General features: G+C 43.0%; 2 protein-coding genes and 1 pseudogene across 2 annotated transcripts; all 3 read left to right on the forward strand.

The window, feature by feature from the left end:
* Positions 1-626: 626 nt before the first annotated feature.
* Positions 627-1,019, forward strand: LOC134375621 (histone H3.1t-like). The gene has a single exon (XM_063094233.1). The coding sequence runs from the start codon at positions 627-629 to the stop codon at positions 1,017-1,019; it is 393 nt and encodes a 130-aa protein (XP_062950303.1).
* Positions 1,020-8,356: 7,337 nt separating this feature from the next.
* LOC134375619 (poly(rC)-binding protein 2-like) lies at positions 8,357-9,613 on the forward strand. Its single transcript, XM_063094231.1, has one exon. It carries the CDS (start codon positions 8,482-8,484, stop codon positions 9,373-9,375), a length of 894 nt encoding a protein of 297 aa, XP_062950301.1. The 5' UTR covers positions 8,357-8,481; the 3' UTR covers positions 9,376-9,613.
* Positions 9,614-15,726: 6,113 nt separating this feature from the next.
* LOC134376112 (olfactory receptor 2T27-like) lies at positions 15,727-16,593 on the forward strand (annotated as a pseudogene).
* The last annotated feature ends 677 nt before the right edge of the window (positions 16,594-17,270 follow it).

A 17,270-nucleotide genomic window follows, 5' to 3' on the forward strand; every position in this document is an offset into this window, starting at 1 on the left:
TTTATTTACTTATTTGGCAACTGGCCGGTATGGGGATCGTAACGCATAGACCTTGGTGTTACCAGCACCAGGTGCTAACCAACAGAGTTAAACCATAGACCCCAGAAAGGCATGTTTTTAACTCCTCAGCATAATGAGCCTCCTTTGGACCATATGGGAAGGGGGTTCTTTGCAGGTCTTAAGAGGCTGGGGGTTTCTTTTAACTGTGGCTGTTTTTCAGGATCTCATTGCTGGGGAAAATTCAACATTGTCAGTGCGCAAAGGTAGAATGTGTTGTGCTAGCTTCTGGAGGGTTCTTCATGGGCTCCAGCCGTGGAGAGGAGGGAGAGAAAGGGGAGCGCTGAGACTAAATGACGGAGCCTGCAAGCGAGTGATGACGTCCAGCGCTCTGGCTTACCCGGAACAACCCCCAACACGCAGGTGCCAGCTGTGGTGGCCAGGACTGTGAGGCGGGAATATAAAGAGAGGCCGCCCAGCATGAGCGCCTCAAGAGCCAATCAGAGCATAGACTGCCATCGCGCCACGCGGCGGCCAACCAATGGGAGCGCTGCGGGCTCTATAAAAGCGAGAGCGCTGAGGCGCTCAGCGCCAGTTGGAGCTGGGGCAGCGGGAGTCCCCTCGTGGTGATGGATCACACCAAGCAGAAGGCGCGGAAGTCGAACGGCGGCGGCAAGGCGCCGCGGAAACAGCTGGCCGGGAAGGTAGCCCGCAAGAGCGCACCGGCCACCGGCGGTGTGATGAAGCCGTACCGCTATCGGCCCGGCTCGGTGGCGCTGCGCGAGATTCGCCGCTACCAGAAATCCAGCGACCTGCTGGTCCGCAAACTGCCATTCCAGAGGCTGATCCGAGAGATCTCGCAGGGTTTCAAGACAGACCTGCGCTTTCAGATGTCGGCCATGATGGCGCTCCAGGAGGCCTGCGAGTCCTACTTAGTGGGGCTGTTTGCGGACGCCAAGCGTGTCACCATCATGCCCAAAGACATGCAGCTGGCGCGCCGCGTCCGCGGGACGCGTTTCTAGGCTCCACGGGCGATTGCCCTGAGGTCCTGTCACTCCAAAGGCTCTTTTCAGAGCCACCCGTTTGGTACAGAACATGGCGGGTTTCCGGGCGTCCAGGGGGCTTCTTCCGGCGGTCGGTGCTGATTCTGTCCCCTCTGTTTGCTTATCAATTAGGTAGGTAATAAACCTAATGAGGTGTTTGCGGTAACTCAGCCCGATGCCAGTTAGGTTACGAGCCGCGCTAGTTGTCTGCACTAACTGGAGCATCTGTTCAGAAGGCAGCCTAGTTAGGCGTGTGCTAACTCGGCTTAGTGCCAATTAGGTTGGAAGCCCAGTGAGTGGGTGCATTGTTAACTTGGCCCATCTGCTGTTGGGCTGGCTAGAGGCGTGTGTGTTCTCAGCCCATCTCCAGTTAGGCCAGAAGTCCAGACTCACGTGTTAGCAGCCTAAGTGGAAGGAGCTGCTCTACCCCGGTAGTTAACTTCCTGAGCAATGTCTGGCATGGATGGCCCACATGCCGGTACGTTGAAACACGCCTCCCAGACCTGCAAAGTAGACTGATAATCTGGGGAGGAGGGGCGAGGAATCAATTTGAGGAGAAATCCTGTCACCAGAGTGGTTAGCCAGGAACCCAATAGTGGAGTTTAGGTCGGGATAACTTGAGAATGGCCTGTAGTTTTCTTTTTTTTTTTTTTTTTTTTCTTTGTCGTTTTTTCGTGACCGGCACTCAGCCAGTGAGTGCACTGGTCATTCTTATATAGGATCCGAACCCGCGGCGGGAGCGTCGCTGCGCCCCCAGCGCAGCACTCTACCGAGTGCGCCACGGGCTCGGCCCGTAGTTTTCTTTTTTTTGTTGTTGTATCTTTGCCTGGTTTTGGTGTCAGGCTGATGTTTGCCTCGTAGAATGAGTTTGGGAGAGTGTCCTCCGTTTCAATTTTTTGGAATAGTTTGTAGAAAATTTGTATTACTACTACTTTAAAGATTTGGTAGAATGCTGCAGTGAAGCCATCTGGTCCTGAGCTTTTCTTTGTTGGGTGACTGCTGATAACACCTTCAATCTCTTTGATATTTGTCTGTTCAGATTTTCTGTATCTTTCTTCCTGGCTCAGTATTGTTAGATGGCCAGCTATGAGGTGGCCATCTTTAGAGCTGCCAGGCCCTGTGACATCTGTGGCACCTTGAAGCTCGTGGCTACCTATGGCTACCTCAAGTTTTTTGCTTTCCAAATTCTGGTGCAATACTCCTTGGTAGCTCCCAGCTGTGGCTCAAGTGGCCCAGGTGCAGTGTAGTCTGTAATGACCACCATTCTGCAGGGCACAGGTGGTAAGCCTTGGTAGCATCCATGTGGTACTAACCATGCGGGCACACAGAGGGTACCAGCTGTGGAGACTTTCAAAGAGTTCAAAGGATTCCCAGAGAGCCTTGAGGCCCAGACAGAGAACTGTTGCAGGGGCAGGACAGTGGCCCCACTGGATGATGTCTAGTGAAAACGTGGGAGTGGAGCTGCCCCTGAGGCCCCAATACTGTAGAGCCACCTGCATGCAGCTCCAGTCTTGAAGGGCTGTGGGCATACAACTCCAACCCCTGAGACCTGTGGCATGAGTCATGCCGCATAAAGTCATGAGAGTGGGGTTTTCTGGAGTCTTGGGGACCCAACTCTTATCACAGCTTGTCTGGAAGACAGACATTGAGTCAAAGAAGATTTTACTCAAGATATAAGAAATAATGTTTGCCTCGTTGGGTTTTGGCCTTACTTTAGACCTGTTACCTTTTTCTTCTTGCCCATTTCTTCCATTTGGAATGGGAATATCTATCCTATGCCTGTCTCACCACTGAATTTTGAAAGCACATAACTTGTTCAATTTCACAATATCAAAGCTAGAGAAAAATTTGCCTCAAGATGAATCTTACCATGAATCTCACCCATATGTGATTTAGATGAGACTCTGGACTGGAGTTCTGAATTGGTGCTGGAATGAGTTAAGACTTTTGGAGGTATTGGGATGAAATGAATGTATTTTGCATATGAGAGAGACAAAAATATTGGAGGTCAGGGGTGGAATGCTGTCATCTGAATGTCCCCAAAATTCATGTGTTGAAACCTAATCTCCCCTAATGTTAGGTGATAAAGATGTTAACTAGCTTGATTTCATTACTTTGCAATGTATAATATATTAAAATATCAACACTGAACAACATAAATATGCAGAATTTGAGGGGCAGGGGGCAGGGTCGGTACAGGGATCCAACCATGGACCTTAGTGTTATCAGCACTACACTCTAATCAAGTGAATTAACCAGCCAGCCTGTACAATTTTTATTTGTCAGTTATACCTTAATAAATTTGGGTGTGGATTAAATAAATTTGGGGGGATTAAATAAATAAATAAATGAATGAATGAATGAATAAATATAAATAAATAAAACAGAATTATCATGTAATCCAACAGTTCCACTCCTAGGTGTATAGCCAAAAGAATTGAAAAGAGCATCACAAACAGATACTTTTTGTCAGTGTTCATAGCAGCATTATTCACAGTAGCCTGAAGCTGTTGTGAATAGGAACAACCCAAGTCTACACTGACAAATGAATAGACAAACAAAATGTGGTGTATACATCCAATGGAATATTACTCAGCCTTAAAAAGTAGTGAAATTCTGATACATGCTACGTGAATGAGTCTTGAAAACATTATGCTAATGAAATAAGCCAGATACAAAATGACAAATATTGTATGATTCCAGTTATCTAAGAGGTATCTAGAAAAGACAAATTCAGAATTAGAAAGTAGAACAGTCATTTCTGTCCACTGGGGTAAGGGGGAAATGAGGAGTTACTGCTTAATGGGTGAAGAGTTTCTGTTTTGGATAATAAAAGTCTCTTAGAATTAGATAGTGGTGATGATTGCACAACAGTGTGAATGTAATTAGTGCCACCGAATTGTATCCTTAAGTGGTTAAAATGGCAAATTTTGTTATATATATTTTATGACAATAAAAATATTTTTAAAAAAGGCATTGTCTCATCACATTAAAAGCTCCATCAGCATTATTTTTGGGTGCTTCTTGAGCAGTTATGAATCTATTTGTGGCAATAGGACATCTATTACAATGTTCTGAAATAGAAGTTCATGGGTATATTGGATGTAATCTGGGGTATCTGTTCATTCTCTGTAGGAGTTTTCAAACATACAAACATTTTAACTATACTAAAAATAATAAAATAAATTAATACAAGAATATCAAATCTGAATTTTAATCCCTACACAGTATACTTAAAACAAAGATTCTGAAGTCCCAAGTCTGACATTTCCAAGCTCTGTGACCTTGGATGTTACTTAATATCTCTACCTCCATTTCTTTGTAAGATGAAAACGATAATAGAGCCTACCTAACACAGGGTTGTGGTGCAGAATAAATGCACTACAGTAGATAAAGGCTGGCACATGAACTCCTCTCTTATCCATGATCTCACTGAAGCCAGCAATAACTCAATGTTATACTTTTAATGAAGCATTTTTCAAACTGGAGCCCATGGTCTCAAAAGCATAGCTTTGAAAGATTTATAGGTGCCTCATGTGCAATACATTTTCTAAAGTTAAGGAGGCTCAATAGAAAGAAAAACAGAAAGGCATAGGTATACTCTGGCCAGTTACGCTATATACCACTCCATTCAAGGAAGAAAATACCTGCAAATGAAAACCTCCAAGGATAAAATGGGTGTTTCTATGGTGGTCAAGGTAAGGAATGTTTGCTTTTTAAGAAAAATCACCTAATTATCCATATGCAAGTGTCAACATGCAGTGAGTTCTCTAATTGTGTATATACCCTAGGAGGGCTTGGAATTCTGCATTGACATCCCTCATGTCTCTGATGGTGACAGGTCCCAAGAGCTGTCCCTAACAACCCCCTCAACAGTGTGATTCTCAGCTGGAGCTGATTATTGAGAAGTCGTGCTGTATCCCCAGGGGCTATTACTGTGGCTCAGAGCTGCCCACCAAGTGTGGCTCTGGCAGGGAGAGCCAAGAGCAGGCAATGCCAAAGTCACCTTGTGAGTTCTTCAAAGAGTTCACAGTTGAGAACAGCAGGACACATACACAGGTCTGTACAGTCAGCCAGTTTGGTTCATCTTCCACCATTCAGTTCATCAGAGACCAGACAAAAGTGATGGATTTTCTGAGTTCTCTAAAACACAGTCTGAATCAGCCACGGGAAGTTGCCTCACCCTTCTGTGATTTAGTTCTCCCCACCATTAATTGAAAGCCTGGAGAATGATTTCATACAAATAAACAAAAATAATTACTCTGTTCTTGCCAGTGTGGGGGGGTAGGAAACCAGCTTTAAGTTCTCTTCATTTCCTTAGGGATGAGCTACAGCAAAACACCTTTTCAGGTAGATTGTAGCAGTAGAGTTAAGTCCAGCTAAACAGCCAGATATTTTGAATTTTATTAACAATTGACTAAAGATAGTGAATTTAATATTACTGTTTATGTTGTTTAAAAAGTGTTATGGTAATAAGAATAAAACTAAAAGGTAAAAGAATCACCCATCATTCACCATCTCAAGATGCAAATTTCTTCCATTTCTTTTTCACATGCATAAAATGTATAATTTTTATTGTTGTGTAAAATATAGTATATTTTTATATTATATTTTATGATTTTGTTATTTTCATAAGATTATCTCCACATTGCTGCATATTTTAAGTATGTATCATTTTCAAAGGATTAATAATGCTCCATGAGGTGGACCTAACAACATACATTTACCTATATTTCTACACTACACATTTTGGGATTCTTTTTTTAAATTCTGTTTTAATATAGTCTAAGCTACATAGTAGATATTTGTGCACACATCTTTACTATTTTTATTAATAATTTCTTTGGCAGAAATTCCTAGAAATTAAGCTAGAGTCAAAATGTTTTCTAAATGTTGGGTCAATTTACATAGCTATAAAGTTTGATATGTACACAAAATATATGTATACACAATTTGTGGTTTAATATTCTTAACAAATAGTAGAATAAGCCGGTACTTAGGACTGGCTCCATCTGTAGACATGTCTGAAAGATCAGGACTTTCAACACATTCAGCTCTCCTGTGATCTACTGAACTAATGGGTTTGATGGATCTGACCACTTTAGTGTTTAACCTAGCCAGGAAAAGTCAGAATGCAGCAATTGTTTCTGAGAACTCCCAAGTCCTTTTCAGTGATTTCAGTAAATTACTTTCACTGGTGATGGTGGTGGTATGCGAGTGTTTTCCAATTTGGTGTGTAAACTGTAAATCCACTGACAAATTTCTAAGACATTCTATAGTCATATATTTGAAAACACATTCCTCACAAATGAGGCTTTGGGAAATAGCCCTCTGTTAAATCCTGGCTCTGATCCTTACTAATTGTTGCAGCCTTGAAAAAGTTCCTTAAACTTTACTGGCCTCCGTCTGACCTACAGATATAACAATTCATACTTTGTATGGTTGGTGTGAGAACGTACACATCCTGGCTCAATGACTGACACATAGCAAATGCACAACAGGTGGTATATATTATTATTACTGACATTCAGCATAATAATAGAAGTGGCCAAAAGGCTTATAATGCTGATATAAAAATATTATATTAACTGAAATATTTCGATGTTTATGTAAAATACAAGAATCTCTGTATTTTATATGAGAATTCCAGTAGGGATTAATGGCAGACTTAGGTTCAGAAACCTGGAAATGCCAAATGGAATGAAGACAGCTTGAATAGGTACAAGTAATAAAGAAAATAATCAGGGAATTATGGCTGTCATAAGCTAAATAAGCCAAATCATGTAATGGAAGAATTAAAAGAAAAAAATGACAAAAAAACTGTAACTCATCAATCAGAAATGTGTTAGGTGTTGTGGTGTTTTAACTTAGGTGACTACAACATGCATAGAATATAGAGAAATTAGAATTTATTGGGGTTGGGGAGAGTCTTCAAAGCTGATGGGAAACAGAATAGCAAAGACAAGGCTTAAAATGTATGAGTAGGCTGGCCGGTGGCTCAATTGGTTAAAGCACAGCCTTATAACACCAATGTCATAGGTTAGGATTCATGAGCTGGCCAACTTCAAAAAAAAAAGTGCAATTCATCCAGAAGGCACAGCTGCGGCTTTTGCCAGCTCCTGCTCTATACACAGCTCTAGCCTGGAAGCGGCCAGGGATCGAAAAGCTCCGAGTGGTTTTTTCTTTCTCTCATCCTGGCTTCTCCTGCCTTCATGCACTCCATAGGTCTCTCCTCCTTTTACCCTGAGCTCTAGCGGCCCCAGCTTGGCTGTCATTGCTTTTTTATAGTTGTAAATTGAATGATTTGTGTTCCTCCCTTCTTCCATCACATTTTCTTCCCCTTTCCTCTCTTCCTGTCCCTCCCAACTGCTCCACAACAACCACCTAGAATGTAAAAAATAATGTTAATAAAATTTCATTTTCTTTAAAAAAAAATGTGTGAGTGTTCAATGGCAGACAACAGGAGTTGACTTTGTTACTGCCTTCTAAACTGATCCGTTCTAGAAAGGGCCAACCAGAAGACATAAAAAGAAATGAAATCAAGCAAAACCATCGTTGGACATAAGCTCTTCATATTATCAGCACAATGAAACTCTGGAATGCCCACAAGAGCCCTCTCCTCAGGTAGCTTAGCCCTTTCACATGCAAAGAAGTGGATCATATGACCTCATGGTATACTGTCTTATGATCCATACAAAACTAGAATGGCTTGAGGGTACATCCGTGCCTCCCTCAATACCAGCTCATCCTCGGAGGCACTTAATAAATATTGCTGGATGAACAAAGAGGGAAGTCACATATAAACAGCAAAGAAACCACAGAGGATCAAGTACAAAACAGCAAGCAGGAATCTCCCTGACTTAGTACCTTACACATAAGTGTAGTACAGGTGGACCATTCAGTGGCAGTGAATGTGATGCAAACTCCACACTCTTGGGCACAGAGCATATACGGAGTCCTGTTGGCCACTTTTATCTTACCGAGGATCAGTTATTTGGATCCAAAGCTGGGTAACGATGACAGAAACCAGGGGTAGCTGAGAGAAGAAGAGAGAAGAACCAATGGGTGTGGGAAGAAATTTGAGGAAGTAGGAAAAAAAGTATACTAAAGAAAAACAGACTTCCAGACCAGCAGAGGCAGCAGCCGGAGCAGCCGCAGCCTGTGCCCTCTCCCGCCCCCCGCCGCCCTACACCCGCCCCGGGGTCTCCTTCCTCCTTCCTCCTCCTCCTCCTCCACCCCCTTCCTCCTCCGCCCGCCCGCGGGGCCCCCCTCGCCTTCCCGCCCGCCCCTGTTGTTCCGCCCCCGGCCTCCCGCCCTTCCCCTTCCCGCCCGCTCCCCTTTTCCCCTCAGTCGCCTCGCACCTGCAGTTCTTGGCTTTCACCCCCACCAGTGACCAAAGACTTGACCACTCAAAGTCCAGCTCCCCAAAACACTGCTCGACATGGACACCGGTGTGATTGAAGGTGGATTAAATGTCACTCTCACCATCCGGCTACTTATGCATGGAAAGGAAGCTGGCAGTATCATCGGAAAGAAAGGAGAATCAGTTAAGAAGATGCGCGAGGAGAGTGGTGCACGTATCAACATTTCAGAAGGAAATTGTCCTGAGAGAATTATCACTTTGGCTGGACCCACTAATGCCATCTTCAAAGCCTTTGCTATGATCATTGACAAACTGGAAGAGGACACCAGCAGCTCTGTGACCAATAGCACAGCTGCCAGTAGACCCCCTGTCACCCTGAGGCTGGTGGTTCCTGCTAGTCAGTGTGGCTCTCTCATTGGAAAAGGTGGTTGCAAGATCAAGGAAATACGAGAGAGTACAGGGGCTCAGGTCCAGGTGGCAGGGGATACGCTCCCCAACTCCACTGAGCGGGCCATCACTATTGCTGGCATTCCGCAATCCATCATTGAGTGTGTCAAACAGATCTGCGTGGTCATGTTGGAGTCCCCCCCGAGGGGCGTGACCATCCCGTACCGGCCCAAGCCGTCCAGTTCTCCGGTCATCTTTGCAGGTGGTCAGGCCTATACCATTCAAGGACAGTATGCCATTCCACAGCCAGATTTGACCAAGCTGCACCAGTTGGCAATGCAACAGTCTCATTTTCCCATGACGCATGGCAACACCGGATTCAGTGCAGGTTTGGATGCATCTGCTCAGACTACTTCTCATGAACTCACCATTCCAAATGATTTGATTGGCTGCATAATCGGGCGTCAAGGCGCCAAAATCAATGAGATCCGTCAGATGTCTGGGCCACAGATCAAAATTGCGAACCCAGTGGAAGGATCTACTGATAGGCAGGTTACCATCACTGGATGCAGCAGCCAGCATTAGCCTGGCTCAACATCTAATCAATGTCAGGCTTTCCTCGGAGACGGGTGGCATGGGGAGCAGCTAGAACAATACAGATTCATCCATAATCCCTTTCTGCTGTTCACCACCACCCATGATCCATCTGTGTAGTTTCTGAACAGTCAGCGATTCCAGGTTTTAAATAGTTTGTAAATTTTCAGTTTCTACACACTTTATCATCCACTCGTGATTTTTTTAATTAAAGCGTTTTAATTCCTTTTTCTGTTCAGCTGTTAATGCTGAGATCCATATTTAGTTTTATAAGCTTCTCCCTGTTTTTGTTTGTTTGTTTGTTTGTTTGTTTTGGTTTTTATTTTTTGCTCATGAATTTTTCTGTTTGTCATGGAAATGTAAGAGTGGAATATTAATACATTTCAGTTTAGTTCTGTAATGTCAGGAATTTTTCAAAAAAATTAAAAGATGGTCTGGAGCTTTTTCTTTGTGAATAGAAAAAAAAAGAAAAAAGAAAAACAGACTTTGTGATCTTACCTTTAAAGACAAAGCACTTAATTTTTTTGTTTTATTTTATTTTTTAATTGACAAATAATCATATGTATTTATAGGGTACAATGTGATGTTTCGGTACATGTATACATTGTGGAATGATCAAATCAGGCTAATTAGCATATACATAAACTCAAATATTTATTATTTCTTTGTGCAGAGAAAATTTAAATTTTTTTCTTTTCAGTTATTTTGAAAAATACAATATGTTATTATCAACTATAGGCACCATGCCAACATGGTGCTCTAATAAGCTGCAATAACCCGACAGCCAGTTTGACTTTTTTAGATTCCACATATAACTGAGATCATGTGATCATATGGTTTTTGTCTCTCTGGCTTATTACACTTAAAATAACTCCTCTAGGTTCATCCATGTTGTCACAAAAAAAACAGAATTTCCTGGGGTTTTTTTTTTTTGGTTTGTTTTTTTTTTTAAGGCTGAATAGTATTCCATTGTGTACCACATTTAAGTGTCCATCAATGGATGAATGAATTAAAGCACTTTAAACATATAGGAAAAATTGACAATTGGGTTTAACAAAAAATAAAAAAACATACACCTTAAAAAAAAACTGATATTATTCCATTTTTCACTCTAAATTTATGGTGACATCAGTGTACACAAATGCAGCAGCTGTTGATTGTACTCTCTGATGGAACAGAACCATAGTGATCAGTGAACTACAAAAGGCAGCCCTGGCCAGGTCTATGTTTGGTGAGGAAAAGAAGCTCTTTCTCCCTGGCATTTGGCTTACACATTTTCCAGGGCTATTTGGGCACTTAGAACCTTTGGGCAGGAAAAGATCTCTATACATGAATGTTAAAATAGAAGAAAGATGGCCGTAATTACAGGAAAAAAATGGCTGTTACCAGATTTCACAGGAGCAAAAGGGGAATGCTCCGTACATAGCTAACAACTCTAGGAGTCAGAAATCCAACATTGCATCAGAACGTGGCTGATGGTCAACAAATATGTGTTGAATGAGTGCAAGCAAGACTGATAAAAAAAAAACTTACAGCAACACAATATGTTAAAATTTGGCTTAAAAAATGGTTGGTTATAGTGTGGTGCTGATAACACCAAGGTCCAGGGTTTGATCCCTGTGCTGGCTGCAGCAGAGAAAACAAAAAGGAATGCACTTGGCACATGTGGGACTTATGTGAAAGACAACTACAAATCATTTCCCAGCTCAGTGATCCTAAGCAAGATGCTTTCCCTTTGGAGTCTCAATCTCCACCTCTGCAGAACAGGATAGTAATATTCACCTGACATCATTGTTGTGAGTATGTACTAGTCCGTTTTCTGTTGCTTATAATAGAATACCTGAAATGGTGTAATTTATAAGAAAACACCATTTATTTCTTACAGTTTTGAAGGCTGGAAATCCACAGTCCAGGTGAGGCATCCATTTGAGGGTCTTCTGGTGGCAACTCTCTACAGTGATAAAGGGTAACACATGGCAAAAACAGCAAGAGCTAGAGAGCTAACCTGCTCACTCTTTCACCTTACAAAGCCACAAGAACCATGCCCATAACAACCCATTAAACCATCAACCCATTTTTCCATGAATGGATCAATCCATTCACAAGGGCACAGTCCTTGTGAGCAAATCACCTCTTAAAGTCCCCACCTTCCACTACCATATTGGGGGTTAAGTTCCAACATGAGATTGGGGAGACATTCAAACTGCAGCAGAGTGTTAATGGAAATTTCAATTTCTGAGAGCACAACAATCTTATCCTGGTAATCTGTTGTATGTTCATCTAGTAGCAACAAACATTTGCCTGTCTAATGCACAGTTGCCCGAAGAAACAATGAAATAATAAATGAATCAACTAATGAGATAGTAGATGTGGACCATATTCTGTAATCTTTTTTATACTACACAAAGATAAAGTATCATTTGTTATTTATAAAACAATCAGACATCTGATGTTGAGAAAGAAACCAAAGTGATTGTTTTCACTGAATTAACTGGTTGACTCAACCCAAGATGTCAAGTTATTAGGCCTCTGTAGACATAACCACCAAAGAGTCATGTTGTGGGCATTTGTGCATGCTGACATGACCTAAATTCCCAAGGATAAATATAGGACTTGTGTCTTACAAGTCACATGGGAGATCATGGGCTTTGTTGTGACCCAGGCCTGAGCTCTCATCTCAGATCTGCCATCTGCTAGGCAGATGACCTTGAGCACTAACCTAGTTAACCTTCTGGACTTTTATGTCTTCACGTATAAAACAAGATTCTATTACCTGCTATCAGGATAAAATGTGATAATATGCCACATGTCTAACAAAACATTGCTTCCAATTCTGATTCCTTTCAAATTGAGGAATGAAACTCCATAAGGACAATAAGAACAACAACAACAAAAAAGTTATAACTGAGATATAAAAGATAGGACACAGTTCCTGGTCTCAGGTAATTTGCAGTTTAGGTGGCAAGATTCAGTGTGCAGCAGAGAAGCCCACCCAATCTCAAGAAACACACCCCCCTTCAAGGTTTCAGGAGACAAAACACGTGAAAGGGAAATTTCTAAGTGGGAAGGGATAGGAACTCTTTGCAGGTAAGTACACACATTGACTATAACATTATTTTGCTAAACTAATTTGCTGAAGTGAAGAAAGAGTTCTAACACTTACTGGGTACCTACTATGCAAAAGGCACAACCTCACCATTTTTCTTACTCAATAGTCACAATAACTGTGGGAAGTGGGCATGATGATCCTGTTTCATAGAGGGGTGAGCACAGGCTTGGGGTGGCAAAAGCAGTAATGGTACTGATGTTAATAGCAGCTGACACTTAAATGGCATGTTCCTCTGTCCAGACTCTGTCCCAAATACCGAGATATCTTAATCACTAATGCTCCCAATAGTCCCTACAATTTTCAAGATGAGGAACCTAAAGCTGAGTAGCCTGTCCAAGTCACATCGACAGGAAACAGCGGAGCTGGGATTTGGACTCAAGCAGCCTGGCCCCAGAAACTAAGTACTTAATGACAATACTTAAGCTGGGTAAAACCACCAAAGGACATTCAGCCAAGTTGGGGTCAAATTATTACAGATTCTAAACATATGAGCTCTTATTTTGTATTTGCCTTGGTGGAGGTGGAAGGAAGAGAAAGACAGGTAACTGAAAGGAGGGCTCTAGTGCAGACGTTCTCAACCAGGGGTGATTGTGCCCTGCAGGGGACATTTGGCAATGTCTGGTCACATTTTTGATTGTCACAACTGGGAGGGGTTGCTACTAACTTCTAGAGGGTAAGGTCCAGGGATGCTGCTAAGTGTCCTGCAATGCACAGGACAACCCCAAACAGCAAAGAATTATCCAGCCCCAAATGCCAATCATGCTGAGGTTGAGAATGCCTGTTCTAGAATAGTTGCAAAGATTTTGGATGTGGCCTGGAAGGTCAAGAGTTTCTTGGCCAAAAATAAATAAATAAATAAATAAATAATGAAAGAGTTTGTTGACGAAGGCTCACACTGCTCACTGATAAAATGGAGATATTGGACTAGTTTCCTTCCAGCTGTAAAATCTAATGGTTCTGAGACATTTGAGACACCAAACAAGACAAGCCATGCTGAAAAGCTACCAAAACAGAGACAACATGAGAAAATTCTACTTGAAGGAATGTTTTAAAATGTACCTGGAATTTTGTTTTTATTCAGGTATGGTGAGGCCAACAGATCAGTGGATGATTGCCATTCAAAAGATAGTTTGGTATTTACATTCCCCAAGAGGATGGAACATTTCATGCCGTGCAGGGCCACACAGGGAAGCACTGGGGTCAATAGGAAGACAGGAACGAGGTGAACATATGGGCAAGAGATTTTATGGGTGTTTTCATAGGAAAAATAGGAGATTCGGGGTGAGCAACTGAGAAGGCTGGGGATTGGATAGTTTGAATAATTTTGATAGGTCCTGGGCTATAAGGGTGGTGTCTTGTTGCCCAGAAGCTGGCTCTGATGATCAGGGCCAGGGTGTAGTGTCCCAGACTGCAAGAGCCTAATAAAAGGAGGTGGGATGGGGTTCTGGACTCGGAATTGGTTGGTTTTCATATCAAAGGCATACTTACAATTAAGTTGTTTGCTCTCTGTAGGAATTAGCTAACCCTGGGAGGTGCAGTTCCTACCCAAGTCTTCAAAGCCTCAAGATGACAAGGCATTGTAAAATATAGAAAGTGGTGCATTATGTCACATCTTCACTACAAGCCATGTCCCAACTGTTCGGGTTTAATAGTGTTAACTCTGTGCTCAGCTACAGAGACAGGCTTTGGGAGGGCCCTGCTACACTCTGAACATGTTTGATTCAGATCTCAGGAATCTGTGGGCCCTGTGTGAGCAGCCTCAGAATATGGAGTTTAAGGCTATAAATAAGAGGGGCCCCTGGGAGTAGCAGGAAGAGCCAAGACAAGCACTGAGGGGAGCCTCTTCCTGGCACGACTCCCTGCTGACTGTGGACCTGGAGCAAGTCCCGGCCTTTAAGCTTTTTTGCACCTTCAACCGTAAGATGATAAAATGTGGGCAGTAGACTAGTCAGGGGATCTCAACTCAGACCGCACATCAGAACAGCCCAGGAGTTTTGAAAAACAGAACACTCACAACTCATTCCCAAGGATTAGATTCAGGGAAATAGGAAACAGGTCACCTGTAGATTATACAATCCTGCTGGTGATTTTGACAAGCACACAGGATTGAGACTGTAATCTGTCATATCTCTGACATGCTGTGCCTCCAGGACAATTTCTGCTGCTACCATCTTGTTCCAGTGACCCAATATTGTCCACCAGCTCCAGCATTCTCTCCTATTCTCAACTCCTTAGTAGAACATGGAGCAGTTCAGTTTATTTCCCTTAAATTGCTTCATTTAAGTCATCTGCATCAAACCCCAGCCCAGAAATACTCGTACAAGCTGAGATTCAAAGCATTGCCTAAGATTCAGGATATGTGGACCAGGGTTCTGGCATGCCATGAGGTCTTCGGAATTTGCCGGGTGGGCAGGTCTCTGCAAGCTGCCTTACAGCCTCATCCTCAGAGCAGAGTAATTGGTCTGAACTTGCCCTTCACCCATACCTCCTAAAACTGCCTTTGGGTGACTTTTTTTTTTATGTGCATTGAGATTTTATTTTAGCTGAATAAATGCAATTTGAGAAGAGAAGACTTGAAGTTTCCAGACCCCTTTGAAGAGAAACTACTGAAACTGGTTACCTACTCCCGACATGCAGTCCGAAAATTTATATATACAGTGAGGCCCAATCTTTATCAAAAAGTTTATTAAAAATCTTCTTACTAAAAGAATAAGACACAGTTCTCATGAAACTATTGAAAAGAAGAAAAGATAACAGTATGAGGATGAAGAGAACATAGTGTTACAAACCCACATAAGAGCAATTACTGCACCTAAGCACAAAAGCGCCAGTCTGGGACTCCTGAGGGCCAAGGCAATGAGGGAAATGTGGTGCCTGCAACCTTCACAGGCTGATGAAATGTACCATGTCAGCCACAGACACAGGCCCTCCTCTCTTTCCAAGAAAAATGTGTTACATGGATCCTCAAGTGAATAAATCTCAAGCCATATATTGCATGTATTTGTGGACCCAGTCCTCAAGTTAGGAATGCAAATAATTCTTTTGTTTGTTTTTTATTATTTTCCTATGCATATATTTGTTTATGTGCTAGTTTAAATATTGGGAATATTGCCAAATATGCAGACTTTACATAATGTGGGGCATTGTAATGTACTGTTGTTGTTTTACTAGTTTTTTGACATGAAAATTTACATTATTATTTTTTGGCCTTTCCATCATTCTAAAATACACATTTCCTCTTCGGCTGGACCAGCATTTCATTTGGGGGCTGTGGGGCACAAATGTTTTTCTTCACATTCCTGGGAGCTGCAGAGTGCCTCTTTTTTTTTTTTTTTTCTTCTTTTCTGTGACTGGTAAGGGGATCGTAACCCTTGGCTTGGTGTCGTCTGCACCATGCTCAGCCAGTAAGCACACGGGCCATCCCTATATAGGATCCAAATCCGCGGCCTCGGCGCTCCCAGCGCTGCACTCTCCCAAGTGAGCCACAGGGTCGGCCCAGAGTGCCTCCTGCTGGCACTCATGGCCTATGACCGCTATGTGGCCATCTGCAAAGCCCTGCACTACCCAGTACTAATGAGTCGCCAGGTCTGCCTGCTCATGATCATGGCCTCCTGGGTCCCTCAACTCCTCTGTCCTCGCTGACCCTGCAGTTCCTTTACTGTGGCTCACAGAAGATTGCTCACTTCTTCTGCAAAGTGCCCTCACTGCTGATGCTGGCCTGTGCAGACACAGAGGCTTATGAGCAGGTGCTCTTTGTGACAGCTGTGGTGGTCCTCCTGGTGCCCATTGCCTTCATCACCACCTCCTATGTCCTTATCCTGGTGGCTGTGCTCAAGATGCGCTCCATGGAGGGGTGTCAGAAGGCCCTGGCCACCTGTTCTTCCCACTTGACAGTGGTCAACCTCTTCTATGGGCCCCTTGTCTACACCTATATGTTACCTACATCCTACTACTCTCTTGGCCAGGACAATGTAGTGTCCGTCTTCTACACTGATCTCACACCCATGCTTTACCGTGTCATCTACAGCCTCAGGAACAAGGAAGTGACAGGAGCAATGAAGAAGGCAATAGGAAAGTGTGGGCTAAGTAAGAACACTTAAGACACAGGAGAAAGGGCTGGGAGACAGACACTTGAGTCCTTAGGTCAGTCACATGCATTGGGACAACTCTACCATAGAAAACCCTTCATGTCTATGGCTTCAAGATCCTGTTCTAGGATTCCATTCTGAGGCAGCAGTTCCCTCATACACATGTGTATCCATATATACATAATGTTATTTAGACAAAAATAAATGAAGTACTGATGGTACTTCAAGGCCAGACACCAAAGATCACTTACTTTTATGAAATCTGCAGAATGAGGAAATCCACAGAGCCAGAAAGCATATGGCAGGTTGCTAGTTGTTGAGTGGAGGTGGGGATGGGCAGTAACAGTTTAATCATCTTGACGTTTTCTTTCAGGGTCATGAGAACGACCTCCATAAAAACACAGGCTCCAGGGGTGAAGGTCCACTGAAAGTACCCTTGGTGGAGCCTCTTCGGCTTTTGTTTTCTGATTGGTTGGTAACAGCAGTGAAACTATCCAATCAGAACGTGTCTTCCAGGAGCCCTCATTTGAATACAGAGTCTATAAATGGGCCGAGCAAGCCCACACTCGGCATTTTCTCTTCTGCGGAGCTGGAGTCAGGAGTGGATTGTACGTCTGGTCTTCGCTGGGATCTCTTTTTGTCGAGGTGTCTTCCTCAGTTCCAGGACAAGGAGTTGAAAATCCGAGTGA

The sequence above is a fragment of the Cynocephalus volans genome, chromosome 4, assembly GCF_027409185.1.
Source record: "Cynocephalus volans isolate mCynVol1 chromosome 4, mCynVol1.pri, whole genome shotgun sequence".
In the NCBI taxonomy this organism is placed as follows: domain Eukaryota; kingdom Metazoa; phylum Chordata; class Mammalia; order Dermoptera; family Cynocephalidae; genus Cynocephalus; species Cynocephalus volans.

What these genes read in the sequence shown, in the direction of transcription:
- LOC134375621 (XM_063094233.1), top strand. Translation starts at nt 627, where the DNA reads ATGGATCACACCAAGCAGAAGGCGCGGAAGTCGAACGGCGGCGGCAAG.
- LOC134375619 (XM_063094231.1), top strand. Translation starts at nt 8,482, where the DNA reads ATGGACACCGGTGTGATTGAAGGTGGATTAAATGTCACTCTCACCATC.